At 45.2% G+C, this 26,540-nt stretch overlaps 1 protein-coding gene across 1 annotated transcript in view; it reads left to right on the top strand.

Moving 5' to 3' along the window:
- Positions 1–26,540, top strand: part of LOC147706981 (cytochrome P450 2K1-like) — a 318,269-nt gene that overhangs the window by 134,915 nt on the left and 156,814 nt on the right. The window contains exon 5 of the mRNA XM_086926209.1: positions 16,067–16,240. Coding sequence (XP_086782335.1) covers positions 16,067–16,240 — 174 coding nt within the window. The remainder of the gene's footprint in view (positions 1–16,066; positions 16,241–26,540) is intronic.

Genomic DNA, 26,540 nt, shown 5'->3' with positions numbered 1-26,540 from the left:
GCCATCTGTCACCCTCCCCAGACAGGCAGAAGGCACCAAATGGTTACAGTATGAAAATACCAATTTTCTAATAGTGGCATTTTCAAAATTACTATTTAAAAAACAACTTCACCATAAGTAGTGTTTTGTTTTAACATTGAAACCCCATCTTTTCCCAATTAGAAATTACATTTATAAAACGCAATGAGGCAATCCCAATGTTATCCTAAGGGATAGATAGGCCTTGCAGCAGTGAAGAGTATTTCAATACTAGGACATGAAATACTTAGAAGCACATTTCCTAGTTTTCAAATACACTGCCCCCTGCCAAGGGGCTGTCCAGTAGGCATGGGCGGATTTTGCGGATTTGCAATCCGCGGATTTGCAAATTTGCGGATTTGCGGATTCACAAAATCCGCGGATTTTGCGAATCTGCGGATTTGCGGATTTTGTGGTGGGGGGGGGTCTTCTGTGCGAGTTCATGTGCCTCTTGTGTGTATAAAAGGTCAGAGAAATATCAGTTCAGCAGATGAAGAGAAAGAAGCTCCTGGTCGCAGGAACAGCACGGGTATTGCGCTCGTGAAAGTCAAGGATGCAAAGGCCTCTATCCAGCATCACAGCTGATTTTCCACGGTAGATTTGGGAAGAAAGCAGACCTGTGCCCAGCCTACTCATGTAACTATTTTACAATGGCGCCAGCAAGCTGGCAGCGCCGTTGTAAAATAGTTACAAAGATAGCTTGCACAGGAAGCACTTAGATAAAATAAAGCAGCACCTGCTTTGTTTTATCTAGTGGTTCCTGTGCAAGCTAACTTTGTAACTATTTTACAACGGCGCTGGCAGCTTGCTGGCGCCATTGTAAAATAGTTACATGAGTGGGGGTTCAACCTTTGAACCCGTTACGTCCGCGGATTTTTTTTTTGCAGATTTTGCGGAAAATCCGCAAAATTTGCGGATTGCGGATTTCCCAAAAATCCGCAAAATCCGCGGGCGTAATGGATTTCCCACTCATGCCTACTGTCCAGGTCCTACCTTAGGGGTGACCTACATATAATAAAAAGGAAGGTTTGTGTCTGAAAAGTAGGTTAAGTAGGTTAACTTGCACGGTCGAAATTGTATTTTAAAAGTGCACATACAGGCTCTGCAGTGGCAGGCCTGAGACATGTTTAAAGGGCTTTTTAGGTGGGCTACTAGTGATGCAAGCTTACTAGTAGCATTTGATTTTCAGACACTGGGCAAATGTAGTGCACTTTCTTAGGGACTTATAAGTATATCAAATTTGCCAATTGTGGATAAACCAATGTTATCATTTGTTAAGTAAAGTACAGATGCACTTTAGCAATGGTTAGCAGTGGTAAAGTGCCTGGAGTCTGAAAGCCAAAAATAACAAGGCTAGAAAAAGAAGAGGAAGAAGGCAAAAAGTTTGGGTTGACACTGCAGAAAGTGCCCTTTCCAACAGTGCCTAGTATATTTTAGAGAACAAGGGCTTTCCACTGCACCTTGCGGAAGGCGGCTCATCATTGATTATTTCAGAATTGTCAACCTTTTGATTGTAAACTGTGTGATTTGTGATTTATTTTGGTCGGTGTTCAAATTTAGATGACTTGATACATTTTGTAGATGGTGGTCAAACTATAAAAAGTATGTCAACCCATTAAAATATATAGAGGCTACGTGTATTTTAGACAAGTGAATAGAATTACAAAGAGAGTGACATCCATTATATGTGGGTGGAATAACATGTATGCAATAGCATTTGCACTATAGCAAACGTAATGTCCATTATCTGATCATTAATTTTAAGGGACCAATCTCATTTTTAGCATGTAGAAGTAAAGCCAGCCCACACAGCACACTGACACAATCATTGAAGGAAGTCATCAGCGATGTCACTAATTATTTAATTTAACATGTGCTGGGTGATGTAGGTGAGATCATTAGCAGTGCATGATGTGGGCACAAGTTATCATTTGTTCACTAAATAATAAGTGGAGAATTTCAGTAGTTTTTACTTTTTAAATATAAGGTCTATCATTTCAACACGTAATTCTAATGTCAATTTAACCTTTGTTATTTTACAGCACATTCTTGGGGTTTTCTTCTACACGTAAGATCTCATTAGTAATGTTAACCATAAGGTCACTTTAACCGTCGGTTTTTTAGTCAATTTCAGTTTTGTTGTTACTTAATGGTATGAATATTGTGAGGTTATAGGCATGCCACAGGGTCTAGTCTATGATCGGGCCTTTCTTTCATTTAAAAAAAAATATTTTTATTGTCTTTTTATTTACATGGAACATACAAATAAAAAACATACAAAAATTACTGGCTGTTGGTCTCTTTTGCTTATTTTGGCACATACAAAAACAAGTCCTGAGCAAATTGTTTGTGTCTGTAGGGTTTTTGGTTACAGAGCCCTATTGGTTGGACATATCTGTGTCTACTTTTCGTTGGGCTTGACACTCTTCCTAACTTGCTGGTTCTTAAAGAAATAACATGGAAACATAAAACATATAGTTGTTGTCTGCTGGTTGGAGATCGGCCTGAGGTACCGTACTTTGTTTTGGGTGCAGGTACGCGAGTGGGTGGTGTCTATGGTGGGTTGAAAGGGTCTAGGGTGATGTCTAGTGAGGACCACATCTCTCTGTTTGGTTTTCTCCACGGAGTGTATTTTAAAACTACGCTATCTGCTCCTCTCAAGAATGTTATCCAGTTTAGCGACCCCTTAAATGTGGCCTTGGAGGTATCTTTCCAGTTGGCTAGTATTATTTTTGTGGCGCTCGTTAGGAGGAAGTCTAAGAGGTTTCTGTCCTGTTGTGTACTGATGTCGGTATTCATGTGTGCTGTTGTTAGGGTGCAGAACTCTTTCTTTAGGGTGCAGTTTAGTGTCTGGTTTGTGAATTTGAACACTTTGTCCCAGAACTTTTTTACCTTGTTGCACTGGAAAATTAGATGCTCAAGGTCTCCTGTGGCGATGTTGCAGTTCCAGCACAGGCTGTTATCTCTTAGGCCTAGTTTCGCTAGTTTAGAAGGGGTCCAGTGTGCCTGGTGTAGTAGCCAGAATGTTGTTTGTGCTAGTGCTGAAGATATAATGGTCTTCGTGGGGGATGACCAAATATTGGCTGCTTCCATCTCTGTTAGGTTCCTGCCTATCTGAGATACCCAATACTGTTTGTTTTTTTCATTGAGGTTCGAGGAGGTGGGTGTAGGAGTTTATACAGGTGTGATACATGGTGGCCTGTCTTGTTCAGATTTTCCATAAGTTGGAAAATTGAGGACGTTTGGCAGTTGAGGTTCGCTTTTGTGATCGCTGTTTTGATGGCCAGAATATTGTAAAGCTCCACTTCTGGCACATTAAACCTGCTCTTTATGATGTTGAAAGTGAGCGGTGTGCTCTCCTCCTCTAAATGAGCTGGGTGTGAGAAGCCGAGATTCTTCCATGTATCTATGTCTAGTGTTTTGCTTTTGTAGTTTATCTTGCCCATAGAGCTACCCATTTTGAATTTCTGATGCTTACTTCTAGTTTCTGATCTACCTTGGGGAGTGCCATTTTTGTTATTTTGAGCACAGGGTTATTCTTTTGTGTTTGTTTATTGGCTGTTAGTAGAGTTAGGGGGTCTACATTGTTGAGGATGGCTTTCTCTATGTCTAGCCATGTTGGTGTCTATGTCTGATTTTGTGTTACCCAGTGCAAACCCTGCCTGGCAATACAGGCTGTTTGGAAAGTTCTTAGGTCTGCAACATTGAGGCCTCCTAATTCTTTCCTCAGTCTCAGTTTTTGTAGAGCTAGTCTTGGTTTTTTGTCCCTCCATATGAATTTGTTAAGAGCCTGGTCTATTTTCTTGTGAAAGTCATCTGTTAATGCTAAGGGGAGCATGCTGGCTAGGTAGTTGACTATTGGAGTTACCATCATTTTGACTGTCTCTACTCTTCCCCACCAGGTGATGAATTTAGGCGACCATTTTTCCAGCAGGCCTTTTATCTTTTTCAATGTGTAGACCTCATTTTGTTCAAGGGTGCTTTGTAGGTTTCTCCCAAAAATGCTTCCTAGGTATTTTATCGATTGCGTTTGCCAAGTCAGCCTAGAGACTCCTAGAACCTCTCTAGTTGTGTGTATGTTCATGGGCATGCACTGTGATTTGTCTCTATTTAATTTGTACCCTGAGTGGGAGGCGTATGAGTCTATGGTGCGCATGAGCGCAGGTATTGATTGTGTTGGGTCTTCTGTGATGATCAGCAGATCATTAGCGTAGGCTGCTAGTTTGGCCGTCGTTTTGTTGATGGAGATGCCTGCAACATTCTTATTGGTAATGATATCTTTGATCAGTGGTTCTAAGGCCAGTAGGAACAGCAGTGGGGAGTGTGGGCAGCCTTGTCTTGTTCCTCTCTGGAGATCAAAAGATGCTGAGGTGGTGCCGTTGATGGCTATCTGCGCTTTTGAGTGTTTGTACAGGGCCATAACCTTCTTGGCGTATGTCTCCCCTAGATTGTATGCCTGTAGGCATTCTTCTAAGAAGTTCCAGGACACCCTGTCAAAGGCTTTTTCAGCGTCTAGTGTGATTGTGACTGCTGGGGAGTGTGTGTTTGAGCAGTGTTCTATGACTTGGCAGAGGAGTCTGGTGTTATCGCTAGGCATCCTGCCTTTCATGTACCCTACTTGTGTGTTTCCTATTAGTTTTGGGAGCACTCTGCTTAGCCTAGTTGCTAGTATATTGGCATATATTTTGCAGTCTAAGTATTAAGTGATATAGGACGGTAGTTTCTTTGCAACTGTGGGTCTTTACCCTCCTTTGGAATGACTATGATGCTGGCTTGCGCCATTGTGGCTGTTACTTCCCCTAAATCGCCGCAATGGTAGAAAGCTTTCGTTAGTGTCGGTACAATTTGATCTTGGAAGGATTTGCTGTGCTGTGTACCCGTCTGATCCAGGGGCCTTGTTATCCTTTGGGGATTTTATGGCCGTTTTGATCTCAAGGGTTTAAAAGTCTTGGCCTAAAGCTTTCGCTTTTTCAGCCGCTATTTTCTGTAGCTTTAGCCCCTCTAAGTAGGATTTTGTTCCTTTAGTGTCTAGCCCTACGTCTTTGTTATAGAGTTCCTCATAGAATTCTTTAGAGGTGTGTACTATCTTGCTGTGTCTGGTGTGTGTTTTGTTTGAGGTGTCTGTTATTTCCGCGATGCTGTGCTGTCTTTGTTTGTGTTTGAGATAAGATGCTAGTGATTTCCCTGCTTTGTTCGCAGAGGTTGATTTTGTTTGTATTTCCTTATCCAAAGACCCGCTCGCTCGCTGAGTATTCTATTGAATTTGTACTTCTTTTTTGTGAGTTGAGTCAGTGTACTTTGATTTGCGGTGTCTCTGATGTGTTGAGTCTCTAGATCTTTGATGTCTTTTTCAAGCTGCGCAAGTTGGGCTCTCGCCTCTCTGTCTCTTCTCGCCTTTATTTCTATTAGTACCCCTCTTACTGTTGCTTTGAGTGCCTCCCACACAATGCTGGGGTTTGTGTCTTGTGTTCCGTTGACTGTGATGTAGTCTGCGATGGCTTTCTGGATTTTGACTCTGTCTTCTTGTTTGGCTAAGGTTGTAGGATTGAGTCGCCATCTGCGGGTTAGATGTTCATTATGTCTCCCTGCCAGGTGTAGGCTGATACATGCGTGATCTGATATTGTTCTGGCCGCTATGTCTGTGTGTTCGGTTACGTGAGTGTGGGTACAGGAGATGAGAATGTAGTCTATTCTGCTGTAGGAGTTGTGTGGGTGCGAGTAGAAAGTGTAGATTCTGGTGTCGGGGTGCTGTAGACGCCATGGGTCCGCTAGGTCCAATTTGTTGCAAAGGTTAATTAGTGTCTTGTGGGAAGTCGGGCAGCGTGTTTTAGATTTGGCCTGTCTGTCTAGTGTCTGGTCTAGTGCCATGTTGAAATCACCAGCAACTACCATCATGTTATTTGGGGGGCTTGACTCTAGCTCTTTCGTTACCCACATCTGCAAGGGTCCCTTACAATACAAGATCTGAGGATCCTCCGTTAATCCTCAAACGCAAAGAGGATGCTCAATTCTACAAGTGAAGGCTATGTTGGAATGTTTTATAAGGACTCAGAGATGGATTTCCTGAATTTTGTAACAGTTGACAAAAATTTTTTTTCAGTGTTGTGGCAGCCAATTAGTTCTTTTTGGTGGACCTGCATTTTCTGAGCTTTGAATCCTTTATGCAGAATGAAACGTGACCATTTCTTAAAAACTACTGAATATATATTCACGAAATAAGCCAACGCACAATCCTTGAGTAAAGTTCTACCATCATGCTTTATTTCGTTTAAGTCTGCACAGCTGATTTTCTATATCGTGGAGCAAATAATCACAGGGATTAATATGTCCCTTTTGAAATACCTACTTTCTTAATGGCCCTCAATAACTAGACCGGCATGGAAATTACCATGAACAACCCATATTTTTATACACAGATATGTGTTTAATGTTCTTGCAGGTCTAGAGACAGCTTTTCTAATAGAAAATGACAATAGTCTTGTGTATGTCTCGCATTGAGAGCCATTAGCATGAACATCAGATCTTAAACCAGCCGATCCGTGTTTTGCCAATACAGCTTTAGCAAGGCTTTGTTGGGTTGATGAAATTAAAAACAAATTCAGGTCAAAAAGGTCTCTGAGGTGAAGTATGCTACACATTTAAGGCAAAGTTGAGACAGTAATCATGTTGCAAGGTAATGTATGAAGAAATCCTGAGCTGTTCACGGACACCATTTTGATTACATTACTGCAGCCGACAAACGTTCCCATACATTTTCCTTTATACCACTGGGTTACCTACCTTCATTCTGTACTGTGGACCAGGACACCAACCACCCCTCCCCAGTTTGTATTTTGCGATGTATTAATTTTGGGCTTTCAGACGTTTCTGTCCAAACTGGACAGAAGGCAACAAACATTGGTGATCCATAGAGTACCAAGGGATGAGTGTGTGGGCAGCCAAACAGTGGGGAAAAATGAAGACAGGGATTCCATTATAAAATCAAGAGTCTAGTTAGGAAGGAGTTGCTGAATATTTTTTTCCTGAGCACTGGTGGTTTGGTGGATGGTAGATGCGAAGGATGGAACTTTAGTTTCTGCAGCACAAGTGAGAACGTTTCTCGGCAGGACCTTTCCTTGTGTGTGTCTGATTACTGTTCCAGGAAGATTGAATGACTGGCAGATGCAAGATCATACACTTCATGGTGCTTACGTTGTGGGTGCTCCGGATTTGAGACAGGCCCAATGCTACCTGCCCTGAGAACCATTACCAGCAATACCATTTAAAATACAACATACCAATTTCTGTCTTTCCTTCCATCTGATTTTATGGGAAAATGACACCATATTTATTCAATTGTATTTATCCCATGAGTGATGGTGGTGTGTGTGAGCCCTGGGGTTCTTATGGTATTCAGTGGCACATTCAAATAATTTTGTTTTCTTGTACAGTTTTGCATTTTGCATCAGAAAGACTCCCCAATATTCCTAAAGCCCCAGCATGAACACTGACCTTGATTTAAAATTTTAGATTATTGGCTCTCCTTGTTCTTTCGATTAATAACTCTCACTTTGCTTACCATCCTCTGCAGGTCATCACTCTTTGGACACAGCCTACTCTAACTCTCATGTATACTTGCCTTATGTCCTTACATTGTAGCTCTAAAACATGACCACACATCAGTTCAAAGATCACAACCTCTCCTTTACAAATCCTATCTTTGCAATCTAACAATACCTAATCTCATGTAAATGTACAGGTATTTATATAGCGCAAACCACCCACATCGCAGGCATCTAAGCGCTTGCTTAGGGAACCCGTCCTGGTATTCCCCTGTGAGATAACCCCGGCAGGGTATCCACAAGGTGAAAGCCAGGCATCCCGCCGCGAGGGGCCGTTGTGGAGATTAAGCAAGCTATTGCCCAGAGTCGCAGAGTGTGAACCCGTGAGTCGAGTAGGCACCGGAGCGAGAATTATCGAGTCTGTGGAATTATTGAGCCCAAGCCCTGTAGAGGCGGGGAATTGAACCCTGGTCCAGGGCCGATCTCAGCTTCCGGGTCTGCCGCCTCTAACCCCTGAGCCACACTTCTCCATAGTAGAGGTGGTAGAGTATCTATTAATACCACCAAGCAATGAATGTATGAATTCACATTTCCACCTCTCCCACTAAAGATAGCACCTACCTCCTAATATTGTATTCTAACACATAGAACCTGGAGTTAATCCAAGGCAGGATTTTCATAAGTTTGCCAGACTAATCCCAATAAGTTAAAAGAAAAAAACACTTACCCTGGCTTCAAGACCAGTGTGCTTGCTAGTGTAAAGCAATACAACACCTTGGTGGTAGTAAGTGCTATAAAAATGCAATTGCAATACAATATGTAACCCACACTTAAACTAATACTATAGCTCGTGGCTGTCAGGCTGACAATATTTTGAACAGACTGCATAATTATCCCCTTTTAAGGCTAGATACTCTTACACTTACATAAAACAACAATAATACTAAATTGCAATACACACCGAGAGTCTTTAAATACTGATATCCAGCCTACACTTCTTTATTTTCTTGATACTCATGAAATGACATGGTTTCTGGCACAGGAGATTTGGAGAAAGAAGCTTGAGGACATTGCTGCCACAGAGAGGCCTTGAATACTGACAAATACATTGCTCAGAGAAACCTACAGTACTTACACCCCCTCCCATTCCTGTGGCAGAAATGAAATGGTGACTGCGCCATGTTGTCAAAACGAACTTGAATACTGACACATACCTGCCCATTGAGATCCTTAGAATAGTGACACAGCTCCTGAAGTAGTGACATGCTCAGAGATATCTTAAATATTAATATCCCTCTTCCCATATCATATGAGTGCATTGCTTGCCCCCATATTGACAACAAGTACTGATGCCTTGCACAGGTCCAGAATATTAGAATGCTGACATAGATAGTGAAACCTATCAATCAATCAATCAATCAAGGAATTTGTAGAGTGCGCTACTCACCCGTTAGGGTCTCAAGGCGCTGAGGGGGGTCGCTCGCTACTGCTCGAATAACCAGGTCTTGAGTTGCTTCCTGAAGGCGAGATGGTCCTGTGTCAGCCTGAGGTGGGTGGGGAGGGAGTTCCATGTCTTGGCTGCCAGGTAGGAGAAGGATCTTCCTCCGGCGTTGGTTTTGCGGATACGTGGGACGGTGGACAGGGCAAGGCTGGCGGAGTGGAGCTGGCGGGTAGGCATGTAGAATGCGAGGCGTTTGTTGAGGTACCTGGGGCCCGCGTCGTGGAGAGCCTTGTGTGCGTGGGTGTGGAGTCGGAATGTGATTCTCTTGCTGACGGGGAGCCAGTGCAGGTTCTTCAGATGGGCAGAGATGTGGCTGTGGCGGGGGATGTCCAAGATGAATCTTGCCGAGGCGTTCTGGATGCGCTGTAGTCTTTTCTGGAGCTTGGCTGTGGTTCTAGTGTAGAGGGTGTTTCTGTAGTCCAGGTGGCTGGTGACGAGGGCCTGGGTGACTGTCTTCCTGGTTGCGGTCGGGATCCATCGGAAGATTTTTCGGAGCATGCGCAGGGTGTTGAGACAGGACGATGAGACGGCGTTGACTTGCTTGGCCATCATGAGGGAGGAGTCCAGTTTGCGTGCATGGTCCGTTGGCTTGGGTGCGGTGCCCAGGGCAGGTGGCCACCAGGAGTCGTCCCAGGCGGAGGGCGAGGGTCCGAGGATGAGGACTTCCGTTTTGTCAGAGTTCAGCTTCAGACGGCTGAGCTTCATCCATTCCGCGACGTCCTTCATTCCTTCCTGGACGCTAGCTCTGGCGGTGGTGGGGTCGTTGGTGAGGGAAAGTATCAACTTTGTGTTGCCGGCGTAGGAGATGATGTTGAGGTTGTGTTTGCGTGCGATGGCTGCAAGGGGGCTCATGTAGACGTTGAAGAGGGTAGGGCTGAGCGAGGATCCTTGTGGGACGCCGCGGTAGCTGCCGACCGGAATGGGGGGAGGCGGACTCGCTGGGTTCTACCAGCGAGAAATGAGATGATCCATTCTTTGGCCGCACCTTGGATTCCGGTGTCGCTGAGGCGTTGTATCAGGGTGCGGTGGCATACCATGTCGAAGGCTGCTGAGAGGTCCAGGAGGATGAGTGCATTGGTTTCCCCGTTGTCGAGCATAGACCTGATGTCCTCGGTGGCTGCGAAGAGGGCAGTCTCGGTGCTATTGTTGGCTCGGAAACCGAACTATGACGGGTCGAGGGATCCGTTCGTCTCGAGGAAGGCGGAGAGTTGTTTGTTGACCGTCTTCTTGATGACTTTGGCAGGAAACGGGAGGAGCGAGATGGGTCAGAAGTTCTTGAGGTCCGTGGGGTCCACGGTGGGTTTTGTCAGGAGGGCGCTGAGTTCGGCATGCTTCCAGCTCTCTGGGAAGGTGGCTGATGCGAAGGAGCTGTTGATGATGTCGCGGAGTTGGGGTGCGATGATGGAGTTGGCTTTGTTGAAGATGTGGTGTGGGCATGGGTCGGTGGGGGAGCCGGAGAGGATGGTGCTCATAGTGCGGGTGGTGTCTTCGGTGTTGACCGGGTTCCAGGTGCAGAGGGTGGCGGTTGGGTGCGCTGGATCGGTGGCTGGGTCTTTGGTCTGTGCGCCGAATCTGTCGTGTATGTTGGCGATCTTGCAGTGGAAGAACGAGGCGAGTGAGTCGCAGAGATCTTGCGAAGGTGTAATGTCGTTGTTGTTGGCGCTGGGGTTGGAGAGCTCTTTGACGATGCTGAAGAGTTCTTTGCTGTTGTGGGTGTTGTTGTCCAGGCGCTGTTTGTAGGTGGTTCTCTTGGCGGTCCGGATCAGTTGGTGGTGCTTGCGGGTGGCGTTCTTGAGGGCTGTCATGTACTCTGACGTCTGGTTCTGGTGCCAGGTTTTCTCCAGGGAGCGGCAGGTTTTCTTGGAGTTTCTGAGGTCGTCCATGAACCATGAGGCTTTCTTGCGGTGGGGCCCGCTGAGTGGTTTCTTCAGTGGTGCGAGTTCGTCTGCGCAGTTAGTGATCCATTGTGCAAGGTTGCGGGCTGCTTCGGTGGGGTCCGTCGTGATGGTGGGAGGGTTCTGGCTGAGGGAGGTGGTGAGCTGGTCGGCGGTGATCTTGCTCCAGCTTCTGCGGGGGGGTTGTTGCGGGTGGTGGTTGGTAGTGGTTTTCTGGAAGGTTAAGTGGAAGCAGCTGTGGTCTGTCCAGTGGAGTCCGGTGGAGTGGCTGAAGGAGATGTGCTTGCTGGAGGACAAGATGGGGTCGAGCGTGTGGCCGGCATAGTGGGTGGAGGTGTTCACCAGCTGCTTGAGTCCGAGGTTTGCGAGGTTGTCCAGCAGGGTGGTGGTGTTGCTGTCATTGTTGTTCTCCAGGTGGAAGTTGAGGACTCCTAGGAGGATGCAGTCTGGGGAGGCGAGGGCGTGCAGGCTTGCGAATTCTGCGATGGCTTCACTGAATTGAGTGCGTGGACCTGGGGGTCTGTAGATTTGGGTGCCTCCGAGGGTAGTCCTGGGGTCGGTGTGAATCTGGAAGTGCTGGTGTTAGCCGGTGGTGAAGGTGTCGTCTGAGTTGGTTGTGATGCGGATGGTGTTTCTGTGGATGATGGCGATGCCTCCTCCGGTTTGGTTGATGCGGTCCCTCCGGGTGGATATGGCGATGGCTATGGCGATGTCGGGGGCTGAGGAAGCGTTCATCCAGGTTTCCGTGAGGAAGGTGACGTCCGGTGCTGTTGTGTCTAGGAGGTTCCAGAGTTCAACAGCTTGTGGACAGAGCGGGTGTTGAGCAGGATGCACTTGAGGTGATTCTTGCTGGTGGTAGGTTTGGCGGGTGCTGGTCCTGGGCGGATGCAGGTGAATTTGTACTCCTGGCAGGTTAAATGTCCGTGGGTGCGTTTCAGGGTGGCTAGGTAGCAGGGCCGGTGTTGAGTGCGTGGAGGGTGGCGGCGTTGTAGGTTCGTTGGGTATGTTGGCATCATCGGGATCCAGGGTTCCTGGCGCTGGGCACGGTCCAAGCGCGGGCGGGCGCAGACGGGCTTGCCTTTGTAATGCCTTCGGCGCACAATCGGCATGCCCACTGCACGCGTCCACTGCGCGGTCGCTCTGAGGTCATCATAAGTACGGAGCCGGGAGGGAGGAGCAGCTGGGTGGCGGGAGCGGGGCAGCGAATGGGCTGGAGGGGGGCGGGAACGCAGGGAGGCAGCGGCGGGAATAGTCTGGGGCGGGCAGCTCAGCGGCAGCTGGGTCGTCCGAAGTGGCAGTATCAGGAAGCGGCAATCAGCGGGAGGCTGACTGGCTTACTGGCAGGCAGCAGGCAGGCAGCAGTGCGTGGGGGCGACCTAGCCTGGTGACAGGCTCAGCGGTCAAGAAGATTATTGTTTCTTCTTAGCTGTCTGCCAGGATCTTGAAATAAAACAAAATGAATAAGTAAATCTACCGGAAATTAGGTTTGCTTCAGAGTCGGTTGGTCATGCTTTAGTTTGGAATGCTCTCCTTTTATAGGCCACCTTTAATGTCTTCGCTTCTTTTTTTATTTTATTGTTTCATTGGATGATACTCCAACTCTCCAGCCAGTTCTAAATGGTTGCTTGCTTGCTGCTCATTTCATCTGCAGTCCGCCACATATCACATGGCCACATCCCCTAAACCAGCAGACCACTATTAAATGCTGTTGTCAATTGAAAGAGACAAAAAATATAAAGTGAGAAATAAACAAGACTCTCAAGTAGCTCTGAATAGAACCAAATAACGAGGTCACCCAAAAGAAGCTCTGCATGCTAAAAGCACTGCTAAAAAAGAAGACCTGGGAAAGGAAAAGGCAACTGAATGAAGATCTCTGGATAAAAATTCTTCACAACTCCAAACAGAAGAACAGCTCCAGTTTTTGGAAAACTATCCACAGCCTCCAACAGCCAGGTCACAAAGGCATCAACTCCAATATATCCGAATCCGACTGGGCTATCTATCTATCAGCTCACTTCAACACAGCTGACCCAGAAATGGTCAAGTCTAGAGGGGGAGACTGGTTAGATGGAGCGCGCCAGAGCCCCAACAAGATCGGCACACTTAACAACAATGAGAACCAAGTCCACAGGTGGAAACCAACCCTGCTCCATATCTCAACTGTGGATAAAGGTCTACTAACAACTCCCGACCCAACCGCAAATGGAGAAGAAAATCCAACCCTGGAAACAGCAGACAGGATTAGAAATCAAATCTCAAAGGGCAAACTTGAGGGGGCCCTTGGTCCCAAAGGGATCCCGCCGATACTATACAAGCATGACCCTGTCTTCTGGAGCAACATCTTGACACCAGTATTGCACGAAATAAGGGAAACAGCAAAAACATCAACATCCTGGAGTGGCTCGATAATAAGCCCGATCCACAAATAGGGTGCCAGGAATGTACTATGCGGGCCTCATTTTGGAGGAGTTAACATCTTGGGCAACTGCAAAGAACATCATCCCAGCAACCCAAACCGTATTCCGCAGCGGCCAGGGCACCTTGACAAACATCATGGCGCTAACACTTCTGTCTGATGCAGCAAAAGCCTCCAAGAGTTTCCTCTTTGTGTGCTTCATCGAATACAGCGCTGCATTCGATCACGTAGACCGGCACAAACTCTGGGGGAAGTTGGATAGATGGGGAATTCCAGGCCCACTCCTACAGCAGCTGGTAATGCTACACACCAACACTTGGGTCAGGATCAAACTGGGACCCGGCACGCACCTCTCGAGACAAATCAGGACCAGCAAAGGTCTGAAACAGGGCTGCGTCCTAGCCCCCATGTTGTTTAATCTCTTCCTCAAAGTTCTCCCTGGCGCGCAGGAGACAGTAAAATCTCACGCTCCTCGGCTAGGCAACATCACGCTCTCAAACCTCCTTTATGCAGACGACCTAGTCCTCATCAGCCGGTCCCCCATCGGCCTCCAACACCTTCTGGACAAAACCAATGTATTTTCCAAAACTAACTCACTAACAATCAACTTGAACAAAACAAAAGTCATGACAATGAACTACCACAAAAAACGGAAATTTGCATGGTTCCTGGACGGACAGAGGCTAGACCAGGTAGCCTCTTACAAATACCTAGGTGTCATAATAGACGGCAATGGCTCTTTCAAACATCAACTAGAGGCCATCCGTCGGAAGGGCACGACATTCCATCTATCGATAAAGCCTTTGCAGAAAGATCTCCCCGACCGGCCCTCTCCTACAGGTACTAAGAGCTTGCTTACAGCCCAGGCTCACTTACGACAGTGAAGCCATGCGAGGCAAAGATGCTACGACATTAGACAACACCATCAGACGAGCATACAGGGCAATATTTCAACTCCCCACCAACTCATTGCCCGCACAAATCCGTCTCGAATTCGGACTGCAGAAACAAACGGTGGAGGGAAGAGGCGCATACATAAAAAGCTGGTGGAAAATTAGAGACGCCGACCGCAGATCCTTAAATGCCCACCTCTGGACCGAACTGTCCGTCAGAGATAACTCACCTGCAAGGACCTATTTAACGGAATCACTGGAGACCTTAGGAATAACAAACCTATGGGAGTCATCAACTGACCCTGGCACCTTCAAAAAAGTGGTGTCGAAAGTCACTAAGATGGTCTCATCAAATGAGGATAAAGCTACCCTAGCCAAGAGAGTACATGGATGGGTTGTGTTGAAAGGTTACAGCGCTCTAAAACCACAAGAGTATTTAACAACGGGCCTCACACAGAAGACAAAAAACAAGTTCCTCAACATGCGCCTCGGCAACATACCTATAGCACCCCACCTTGCACCATGGAAAAGGGAAAACTCTGCAAACCAATGCCGTCTCTGTCTTTCTGGGAAAGAAGATCTCATACACATTATCTACATCTGCACAAACCTCTTGGACATAAGGCGCTCTCTGCTTCGGGCCCTATGGAACCAGAAGGGCTTAACAAGCTGCAGGCGGGCTCTGATGCTTTGTTTTAATCCCGAAGAAACTCAGCTAAATTGCAGAACAACAAAATTCTTCGACATAATGGCCACCAGACTAAATGAAACAGCCAGAGGGTTTACTCAAAGCATTAGCCAAACAAGAACAGTGTAAACCTCCCCGGAGACCCTCGCCTCCGAAATCAGCAAGCACCATGGCCACGTAATCCCCAAAGGACCGTATTTAACCCAAACTGAGAGTTTTATGATCTTAAATATTTGAGCCTCAGCTCCTTTTATGTTTTACAAGTAGCTATTGAACTTTTTAAAATATCTGTACATTTTAAAATTGTGAGTTTTTATTAACTGTACAATAAACTAAATCTGAAATTGGTGTATCGTTGATAGCCAACACATTGGTTCTCAATGGTACATTTATGCTTGAACTTTAAAACTACAATAATTTATTAACAATACCTATGTAGGATGGACAACCGCTGATGTTTCGTTTCATTACTAAAAATCATACAGCTGTTTTGTAAAAACACCACCAGAATTTCTTTTTTTCTAACTGTAGTCTTTTGAATTATTTTGCATATGTCGTTGAATTTGTGTGTAGCAATGTAGTTCGGCCAGAGGATGAGTGCAAGAATGAGTCTTGCAGTTATTTGTGCATATAGTACTTTACTTGTCGTATATAGCTCGTTCTGATCATTTGCACTTTTTAGGCCTTTTTGCATTTTAGGAGAGAGTGTACTGTATTTATATTGTCTTTGCGCTTTGCACATTATTTGTCTTGATTAGACTGTTTTGCCCATTTGCACTTTTTAGGGTCTTTAAACTTTACCATAAACTGTACTGTATTTTGTTTGGCAATATATAAGGTTCAGTATTTTTGTAATGGAGTTTATTGTACTAGACCTGCTTTACTTCCAGATTTAGGCTGTTCAACATCCATGCATATGCATGTGTTGTGTATTTTTGTGAATGTGTTATTCCGGGAATGTTCTCATAATGCATATTGATGATTGTTTTAAGGCTGTTTGCTGTTTTTTTATGAGGACGTCAGTTGAGCTCCAAAACATAAGTAATAAATAATTGAACTGAATGAGTCCGGACCTATTGACATTGCTAATGCTTCTTCTTCTTCTATCCTGCAGCTCTACAATTTGTACCCCGCTTTGATATTCTTACCAGGAAATCACAAGACTATACATCAAAATATAAAAGATCTACATTCTTTTCTGCAGAAAACATTTTTAACAAGTCGCAAAGAACTAAATAGTGATGAAAAAACGAATTTAATTGAAGCATTTCTTATCAAGGAGAAGGAGGTAATAAATATCACCGTTTATTTGCATTCAAGTTCCACGTTTATTTGTTCACGGTTCATAGCATTTACATTTTTATTTTACTGGGGTTAATTTATGGTATTTCCTTGTATTTCTATTTCCTATAACAAACACATCTCTTTTTTTTTGGACTTCATTTTCCACCATGGATTCGAGTGTAGGATCGAGCAGAAGCGACTTGCTGTCTCAGTATATAACTGGCAAGGGTTTTAAAAATGTACTGCTCTAATTTCCTTCAGCAAGAAAACGCGTTCTTCCAAGGCCCACACATAGAAGCCAAATAAAAAGTGAACAATACTGCCATCGTACTCAGGAAACCACCCAGAGTATAAGCGACAAAGGGATTATTTAGCCACAGCAGCGTAATCATTGGACCCGGGGAGAAAAAAAAGAAAAAACCCCGGTCTTTTAGTTCCATTTCAACAGGTGCCAGAATGATCTTTTGTTTTGGTTCCCAAACCATGCATGGTCGAGCTTTGACACTTGTAAGACCGAAGCTCGCCAGTCAGTAAATGAGGGTGGAAGTTGATCTTTCCATCTTTTACAGATCTCCCTTCTAGCCAATAACATGGAGTAAAAAAGAAGATTTTTGGCCGGACTTCGAGCTCCGTCCATTACCCCGAAGATTGCAAAAGGGAGATCAATCGAAATTGGAAGATCCAAAGATGATGTAAGTAGGTTGCTAATTGAGTCCCAAAAAGGTGTTACACGAGGACATTCAAAGCATATGTGAGCATCAGAGGCAGCTATTAAACCACACCTGGCACACACTACAGTAGATCCCTCTGCAAGTTTTGCCAGTCTCTGTGGGGAATAATATGCTCTATGAAGAGTTAAAAGGTGGTTCCTTCGCAACCAGGCGGGTTTTACAATATCCCACAACACCTTAAATTATGTAATCCACAGATCTTGAAGGTTATGACAAGCAAGGGAAGGACCCCACAACAGATCCGGTAGGTGAAATTCTCCATCAGATTCCTCTTGTTTCAGATTATACCACAGAGATATCTCCTTTTTGCCCAGTGGTTTATCTAGAAGGAGAGACTCCAGCTGGTTCCCACCCCCTACTGGAGCTTTATTTCGAGATGAGGCTTGTGACACATAAGAGTGTGACCAACTGGTAATCTGAATATATTTAAATTTTGAAAAGTTTGATCCTATCTTTGCTATTAGAACTTCCCATGGGAGCAAACACCCCTCCACAAATAGGTCACCCCAAACCTCCAGCCCTTTCGTCCTGAAACAGAACCGCCAGACTCTCTTCCAACCACCTAGGATTCACAGGTGATTCCCACAGCGGGCTCTACTAGAGTGATATCCAAGCTTGATTGAACTCCTCACCTTAAATCATGTTTTTGCCATCCCTGTAAAACCTTTAGTTTGACTTTTTTAAAGAACTTTGGATCCCCGAATTTAAACAAAAAGGCTAACTGGGCTACTCCTTCACCTCTAAGCACAGCTGAGAACATGCTTCCATGGCCAAAGTCTGTGGGCATCTTTAGCAACATGCGAGCATGGGAGAGTTGAAACGCCCATGATTTGATTTGCAATTCAGGGGCTGCCAGCCGACCCTTCTCCCTACGGCGCCTGAGTTTCTTCCAAGCAATCCTTGGAATATGTTTATCTCAGATGAAAGAAGTGATATCTCCCTGCAACTTAGATATGGCTACTGGGTCAAAAAAAGAGGAATGGTATTGAATAGAAACGAGACCTTAGGCAAAATAGTCATCTTGACTAAATTTACTCTCCCTAACAAAGACAAAGGAAGTTGCAACCATGATTGCATACGTCTGTGGCAATCCCTTGCGACAGCAGGGAAATTATTTGTTGCAATTTTATTAATATCTTTGACAATAGTAAGTCCCAAATAACGTAGGCTTACAGCCGGGCATATCGCCGTACCACACCCTCCTTCATTCCACACCATTACCTCGGTCTTTGAGGCATTGACCTCATAACTAGATATCTCTCCAAACTCTAAAGCCAACTTAATAGCTGTTGGAAAAGCTGAACATATGTCAAAAGGAAAATATCAGAATATCGTCGGCGTACAGAGCCACCTTCCTTTCCCAACCCTGATATACAAATGATTTGATAGACTCCTCCTCCCTCAAAAGCTGGGCGAAGGAATCCATGTACAAATCGAATAATAAAGGGGAAGGGGGCAACCCTGCTGCGTTCCCCTTGTGATGGGAAAATGATCAGATAAATCACCATTCACCAGAACGCTAGCTGACGGGTTCGAGAACAGGAGTCTGACAGCTCGGCGAAAACTATCGCCGATGTTGAATTTAGCCAAGACCCCCGACAGGTATGCCCAATTCACCCTGTCAAAGGCCTTGGTCGCGTCCAGCGTCAGCACTGCCAATGGGAGGGAGTCGGTTGTTGCCATATCAATGGCTCCTATCAGATCATAGGTCAGTTCATATAATTGGCGACCCTTCACAAATCCTTTCTGATCCTGGTGTATAATGTCTGGCGCAACCATACTCAACCGCTTCGCCAGAATCATGGCAAAGATCTTATAGTCCACATTCAGTATGGAAATAGGTTTATATGACCCACAGCTAGTCGCTGTTTTCCCTGGCTTTAAAATTAAAGTAATTGAAGCACTATCCCAGGATATTGGAGGAGATAGACCTTCTTGCAATATTTGATTAAATAACATAGTTGAAAATGGTGTAATTGCATGTTCCAGGGCCCTATAGATCTCAGCGGGATGCCGTCCGGACCGTCCGCCTTCCTTTTCTTACTATTATGGATCGCTGCCCTGACCTCCTCTTCCGTAATAATGCTATCCAGGGAAAACCAGTGCTCCGAGGATAGAGAGGACAGAGACACCTTTCTCAACCAATTCTCAATATGATCCTGATCCAAATTTTTATCTTCCTGATAAATGGATTGAAAGAACGCTCTAAAAGTTCTTCTGATGTCACCATCTGAGGTAAAAGACACGTTTTTACACGTTATGGACTTGATATTGTTACGGACCTGGTCGGTTTTAGCCGTCCAGGCCAAGAGTTTCCCTGCTCCTTCACCAAATTAAAAATGGGCTATTTTACTAGCTTCCCATTTCTCAAGAAGACACAGATTTAAAACTGAGCCCAGTTGACCTTTTAGGGAGAGAAGCTTATTACAGAGCCCTTGTGTGACATTACCGGATGAAGCTCTAGCAGTTTCGATCGCAACTTGTGTTGCGAGCATCTCAGCTTCTATACGGGCTATTTCTTCCCTGTATTTTTTCCTCCGGAATGCGACTATATTGGTAATAAGACCTCTTTAAAAGGCCTTAAATGAGTCCCATACAATCCCTGGGGTGGTCGAACCCAAATTATTTTGCATGAAGTTCTGGGCTTCAGTATTAAGAAAATGAATATCATCTGCTACTGCTAGCAATGAACGATCAAACGTCCAAGATCTAGGGGAGACTTTGGGAAATCCAGTTAGTTCCATAAATACTAGTAACAAGAAGAGGGTACAAAGTTCCCCGGGAAGAGTGGTAAGGAAAGAAGGTGTGTGTGCCAGTAAGAGGGGGGAATCCCCTAGTTGGAACTAAAACCCTCACACACCCAGCAAGCTAGGTGTCATGCTTCAACATATGGGTTCTGCTCCTCGTCAGACTGGCGCTGCAATGTCTGACAGGCTCCCGAAACCGGGGCTCTTTATCGGAGATCTTTTGTTCCGGCCATATGGTGCATGTGTGTGAGAGGGCAGGGGGAGTGTGGTCGTGATAGGAGAGTGAGGATAAAAAAGGTAAGTCAGTCCACAACCTATTTTATTCCTGTGGTTGGCTTCCTTAGTTAAAAGGGGTGTAAGGGGAGGTAAGATGCCCTGAGACTGTCAGAGCCGGCTTAGCTACTACCCTAAAGTATGGTCAACATGTTTCATGCCTGATGGCAATTCTTCAGGACCTTAATGAAACAGTACAACACAGTGAAAACTAATGGTGAGTGAACAATTTTGTGGTGAGGTATACAACCTTATGTTGTTGATAATACTGGGTTGGCAGGCCGATTGGTCCTGCTGTAGTATTAAAACCCTGGAAGATTCCCTGAGGTACCTCACAGTCTGCTCCCGTGGGACCGGCTGATAGGTAAGGCACCTAAGTACGCATCCAGTCCTGGCCGGTGCACCTACCCCACGATCGGCGTCTAGGACAAGACGCGGAGCAGCTGGTAAAAAAAAAAAAAGTTCCATAAATACAGCTGAATGGTCAGATAGGTGAGAAGGGAGGTAGCTAATGTCCTTAACCAAATCCGCCAATCTATGACTGATTAACATAAAGCCGATTCTCGACTGGTGATGGTATTTATGGTTTTGAAAAGACACACCCCGCTTCTGGCCTGACCTATCCCTCCAAATATCCATGTACCCATATTGCTTCATACAGCTAAGCAGAAACACCCTAGTCCTGGATGGAACTAATGGCCGACTATTGGGGGTTTCCTCAAGATTAGGGTCCAAAACTATGTTAAAAACCCCTGCCAGAATAGTCGGTTCCGGAAAAGAAAGTAAATGTGAGAAAATAGATTGCAAAGCAGATGGAACGTATACGTTGGGTCCATAATAACCCACTAGCGTGGCTTGTGTACCAGCTATTACTACTGTGGCGATGACCCATCTACGAATAAACAAAGTGGAATCCACTCAAAGTGATAGTGATCCCTAGAGTGATGGGGAACACACAGTGTTGTTTAAATGCCCCTCACACACCAACAGGCCCCTTGGTGTCATGCTTCATCATCGGGGCCTTCGCACCCCTCTACGGGATGCGGCGTGCTACGACTCGCGAATACGCAGGAGCACTTGAAGTGAACTATGTGTGGGGGTGTGTGTTTATTACAAAAGTGTGAGTGAGGTGAGGTGAAAAAAGTGAGTGGTTAAAAAATACCTGGCACGTGGGAGAAAAAAAACTTTATTAAATCCCCGGCTGGTATTATTAAAATGAAAGTGCAGGGCGTGGTTTTGACAGATACGTATTAGGGTATCAAACCACTATCTTAAAAGTCAACATGTTTCGGAGGTCAAAGCCCCCTTCTTCAGGACAAGGGTTAATGCACTTACCCTCCCCTTACTCACATGTAAAATGTAAAAGTGTAAATAAAAATTACCACAATGTGTAATGTTCCTAACAATGTTAAATGTTAGTGAGTGTCGTTGCGCCCAGTTGGCGTAAGAACCTGTGGAGACAAAATCATAGATAAACATACAGATCTATATTTCACAGGTTAAAGGAGAAGAATCATGCTTCTCTGAAAAAACATCAGGTAGAACCAAAAATAATTGGACCCTGGAAAGGAAAAAGAAAAAGAACACTACAAACATACACACACACAACACCAAAATTGCTCTCTGCTCAGATGGAAGGAGAGCAAAACAGAAAGGAATGAAGATCTTACTTAAAGTTCCCAAATACAGGACTTCATGAGCCTTTAGCGTATATTGGGGAATCCTTCCTTTCTAATCAGAAAACCTAAGAAATCAATATCAGGGGTTCAGTAGGAAGACTTTGTCATCAATGCGCCAAAGGTACAGTGAACAACTGCTTCTCTCAGTGGTCTAATGCAACCCGGGGGAATGCCCAAATACGTCTGGAGCGGTAATGCGCATGCGCGACAGAGTAGTGTAAGGCGCTAGCGCATCACCGGACGCTCGGAGGTTGTTATCTCCGTATTTGGGCATTCCCCCGGGTTGCATTATTCAATTAATCAGCATCAATTACCCACAGGCACAATATATATAAGGGCCTCGATTCCTTCGTAGCTCACTTCATCGGAGCCGCGTTGAGGGAAGGCAGGCGATTAGCTGTTGCAGTAACCGTGAGTTATAGACCACTGAGAGAAGCAGTTGTTCACTGTACCTTTGGCGCATTGATGACAAAGTCTTCCTACTGAACCCCTGATATTGATTTCTTAGGTTTTCTGATTAGAAAGGAAGGATTCCCCAATATACGCTAAAGGCTCATGAAGTCCTGTATTTGGGAACTTTAAGTAAGATCTTCATTCCTTTCTGTTTTGCTCTCCTTCCATCTGAGCAGAGAGCAATTTTGGTGTTGTGTGTGTGTATGTTTGTAGTGTTCTTTTTCTTTTTCCTTTCCAGGGTCCAATTATTTTTGGTTCTACCTGATGTTTTTTCAGAGAAGCATAATTCTTCTCCTTTAACCTGTGAAATATAGATCTGTATGTTTATCTATGATTTTGTCTCCACAGGTTCTTACGCCAACTGGGCGCAACGACACTCACTAACATTTAACATTGTTAGGAACATTACACATTGTGGTAATTTTTATTTACACTTTTACATTTTACATGTGAGTAAGGGGAGTGTAAGTGCATTAACCCTTGTCCTGAAGAAGGGGGCTTTGACCTCCGAAACATGTTGACTTTTAAGATAGTGGTTTGATACTCTAATACGTATCTGTCAAAACCACGCCCTGCACTTTCATTTTAATAATACCAGCCGGGGATTTAATAAAGTTTTTTTTCTCCCACGTGCCAGGTATTTTTTAACCACTCACTTTTTTCACCTCACCTCACTCACACTTTTGTAATAAACACACACCCCCACACATAGTTCACTTCAAGTGCTCCTGCGTATTCGCGAGTCGTAGCACGCCGCATCCCGTAGAGGGGTGCGAAGGCCCCGATGATGAAGCATGACACCAAGGGGCCTGTTGGTGTGTGAGGGGCATTTAAACAACACTGTGTGTTCCCCATCACTCTAGGGATCACTATCACTTTGAGTGGATTCCACTTTGTTTATTCGTATAACTTGGGAGACTGAATCCACTGACTCTCTCTCTCCCCCCTCCTGTTAAAATTTGATGACCCATCTACCCCTTGGATCTACCAGTTTTGAGACTAATCTAGCTTTGAGAGGTCTTTTAAAGATAATTGTCACACCTCTGGTATTAGTGAGTTGCAAGGTCGATATGGAAAAATCGATCCATCTATTTTTCTTAACTAAGGAGAGTATTTCAGTCTCAATTAAATGTGTCTCCTGGAAAATGATAACCTGCGCATCAGAGTCTCTCAAATACTGCATAATTTTATCTGCCCTAGGTCTGGAGGCCATTCACATTCCAGGAGAGAATTTTCAGATTACTCATAGGGACCCAAATCGACCGCCCCAGACCTCTCTCAAAAGCTGTATTAACAATGGCCTGCCATAATAATGATATTTCTTTATTGCAGATAGAGACCTTAACCTAAGCATGTTCATGATCCTGCGTCGAGCAAAAAATGAGGAATTTTTGAAATTTATACCTGACCCTAACCGCACCCCCCCTTTCCCCCTGTGCCCTAACCTACAGCCCCCCCCCCCCCTGGGGAACCCTTGCCCTATCTATCCGGAACGGATCCAGATGATGGTACCCCCCACCCAATACTCCCACTGTGCTATCTAAGAAAGAAAAAAAAGACAAAAGAAGCTAGAAAAAACGTATGTGAAAACTAGATTAGTAAGCCTACACTTGACCTATTTATGGTGTTTGTGATGTCTCTGTCCCGAAGGACATCAGCATTTATAGTACTCCTCTTTCTCATTACAAAATCGAAGAAAAGGAGGATACATTTATTATATTCATTATATGTGTTTCAACACTTTTTTCCCCTATTTTATTCTTTTTCCCCTTTCCTCTCCCTTCTTCTCTTTTCTCTTACCCCTTTTTCCCTTATCTTTCCTCCCAAGCCATTCCACCTCTGACCCCACCAGCTTAACCAACTTAGCCTAGGCGAAAGTGAGAAAAAGAGAATATTACAGTACAAAAAGAGCGCTAAAGAGGAATAAAGGCACAGTTTTGTATTTAACCAGAGGAGGATTTATTACCCCCTAAGGCAAGCAATAGCTCATCCGCTGCCTGCACTGACCTGACATTAAACATCTTATTATTGTGCATTATTCTCAATGCGGCAGGAAACTTAAGTTGTGCAGTCGCACCCAAACTTCTAAATGCCTCTAAGCGCCTCCCAAGCTCCCACTGCTTCTCGAGGGTAACCCTTGATAGGTCTAATCTAATTTGGAAATTGAACCCTTTCCCGGCCAGTGACTTCTGTCTCAAGGAAGAATTAAGAATGGACTCCTTGAGTGTGTAAGTGTTGAAGTTTACAAGAATCTTTCTCGGCTTAGATCTCTGAGGATTCTTCCTAAAGGGGTCCCTTTGGATACGTTGAATATCACTGGCCAATTCCTCAGGTGACTCTACCAAACTCAGTGATTCCATTAATAGGGTAATCACATAGGGCCAGATGTAGGTCGGCAAATACCGGTCGGTAACGGCAGATTTCGGCCGTTACCGACCGGTATTTACAAATGGAGATGTAGGGGCCTTAAAATGTACAGAATCGGTATATTTACCGAATCGGTAAAGTTACCGATTCGGTAAAATACCGATTCTGTAAATTTACCGAATCGGTAAATCAATATGTAGGTGGCACAGAAAACAGTGCCACAGGCCCTTACCGATTCGTTATTTACCATGTAATTCTATTGCATGGTAAATAACGAATACCTGTGTACATGCACATCTGTGCATGTACACCTGTGCCATGTGGCACACAGACATGCCCTGAGGGCATGTATGTGTGTCACATGGCACACAAGTCAAAATCAGGGGTGCAACAGGGTGTCAAAGTGACACCCTGTCACCCTTGCAAAATCGGTAATTTTACCGAATCGGTATTTACCGATTCTGTAATTGACATTGATTCCTATGGGCCTACAGGCCCATAGGATTCAATGGCAATTACCGAATCGGTAAATACCGATTCGGTAATTACCGAATCATACAGATTCGGTAAAAATTACCGAATTTTTACCTACATCTGCTTTACCGAATCTAGAATACCGAATCGGTAAAATTCGGTATTCTAGAGTCGGTAGATCAGATTTACCTAAATCTGGGCCCTATTGTTTAATGTCTGTCCCCTTACTTCCCTCTGGGACATTTAGGATGCGGATATTACTACGCCTTGCATTATTTTCCAATGTCTCCATCCTCTCGAACAACATGAGGTCTTCACTCTCAAGCTTGCTAATATCCCCCGTGGCTTGCTCTAGGTGCAGGGAGAGGCCTGCAACTGTCTCTTCAAGTACAGCAGTTCGAGAGCTAAGGCCATAGATCTTATTTTCTAACGACTCACAGAAGTTTCTGATTTCTAGTTGATTACCCAATGCATCGAACCCCTTCTTAATGTCAGCGGAACAGGGCAGCAAACATAGACTGTAAGGAGATAGTTATATTTTGTCCAGACATATCAGACGTATCGGCCTGCAAGGGGACTTCATGTGTAGCTTCTCGTTCACCTTCGGCAGCCTGTATTTTCTCTGTCTCCCCCTCTGGTTCAGTGAGAGTACTTTCAATGGTGCCAACGGCAGAGATTCCATGTCAGCCGGCAAATTCTCAGAGGGTCAACAACCCTCTGCAGCTACTGCTCTGTCTAACTGAGGAGAAGGAGGAGGGAAAGGAACATCCATGGCGCTAACCCCAGTAGAGATGAGAGAAACACTTCCCATACTAACAGACTGCATTGGAGCCAGTTCGTAAGATAAGTGTAATATCTGCGGTATTACTTTAAAATACGAACAGAGAGAAGGTGTAACCTTGGAGCCAATACTGGTAGCAAAATTTTGCCCCCTACAGATTTATAATTTTTCGTGCGCTTAGCTTTGACCTCTGCACAGAGAAATGTGGAGGTTTTTTTTATGGTACCAGAGACAGGGCCTTCATTTGCATCTCGACCTGAAGAAACAGAATTTAGAGGTGGGTCTTGTTTGAGGTCCGAGTTCTTTTTACCAGTGCTTGTGCTTGTGAGAGAACTTTTGCCGGCACCCCCAATAAGCTTCTTTTTTTCCCATGCTTACCTCCTTTCCTCGCATTTGATGGTGGGGAAGTGGGGGCGGGAGTGAGAGAAACAGAAGCCTCACCGTGCTCGGCGTTACCAGAACTGTCAGCTGAATCTCCTCGAAGAGCCCTCGATTTTCGGGGCACCGGTGTCTCCGATTCAGCCAGAACAACTTCAGAGACAGCGCCCAGCCCAGCGCTGTCAGGCTTGCCAATGGGGTCCTGGGGGGGGGGGGGCGACCGAAGGGAGGCCTGCTCCGCCCGGGGGAATTTGGGGGCCGGGGAAAGGGGGGGGACAGGGGGTAGAATTAGCGCCGCCCGGGGACAGGCTTAGATTTGGTAGATTTTGGGCTGGGGGGCGGGGCTTGGAGGGGCTTCCTGTGGGCTGGGCCGGGGACCCGCCCGGCCACGCGGCAGAGACACCATTTTAAGTGAGGTGTC

Source organism: Lissotriton vulgaris, chromosome 6, assembly GCF_964263255.1.
Source record: "Lissotriton vulgaris chromosome 6, aLisVul1.2, whole genome shotgun sequence".
In the NCBI taxonomy this organism is placed as follows: Eukaryota; Metazoa; Chordata; class Amphibia; order Caudata; family Salamandridae; genus Lissotriton; species Lissotriton vulgaris.
The sequence above is the reverse complement of the archived record's forward strand: the minus strand, read 5'-3'. Positions and strand labels throughout refer to the sequence as shown.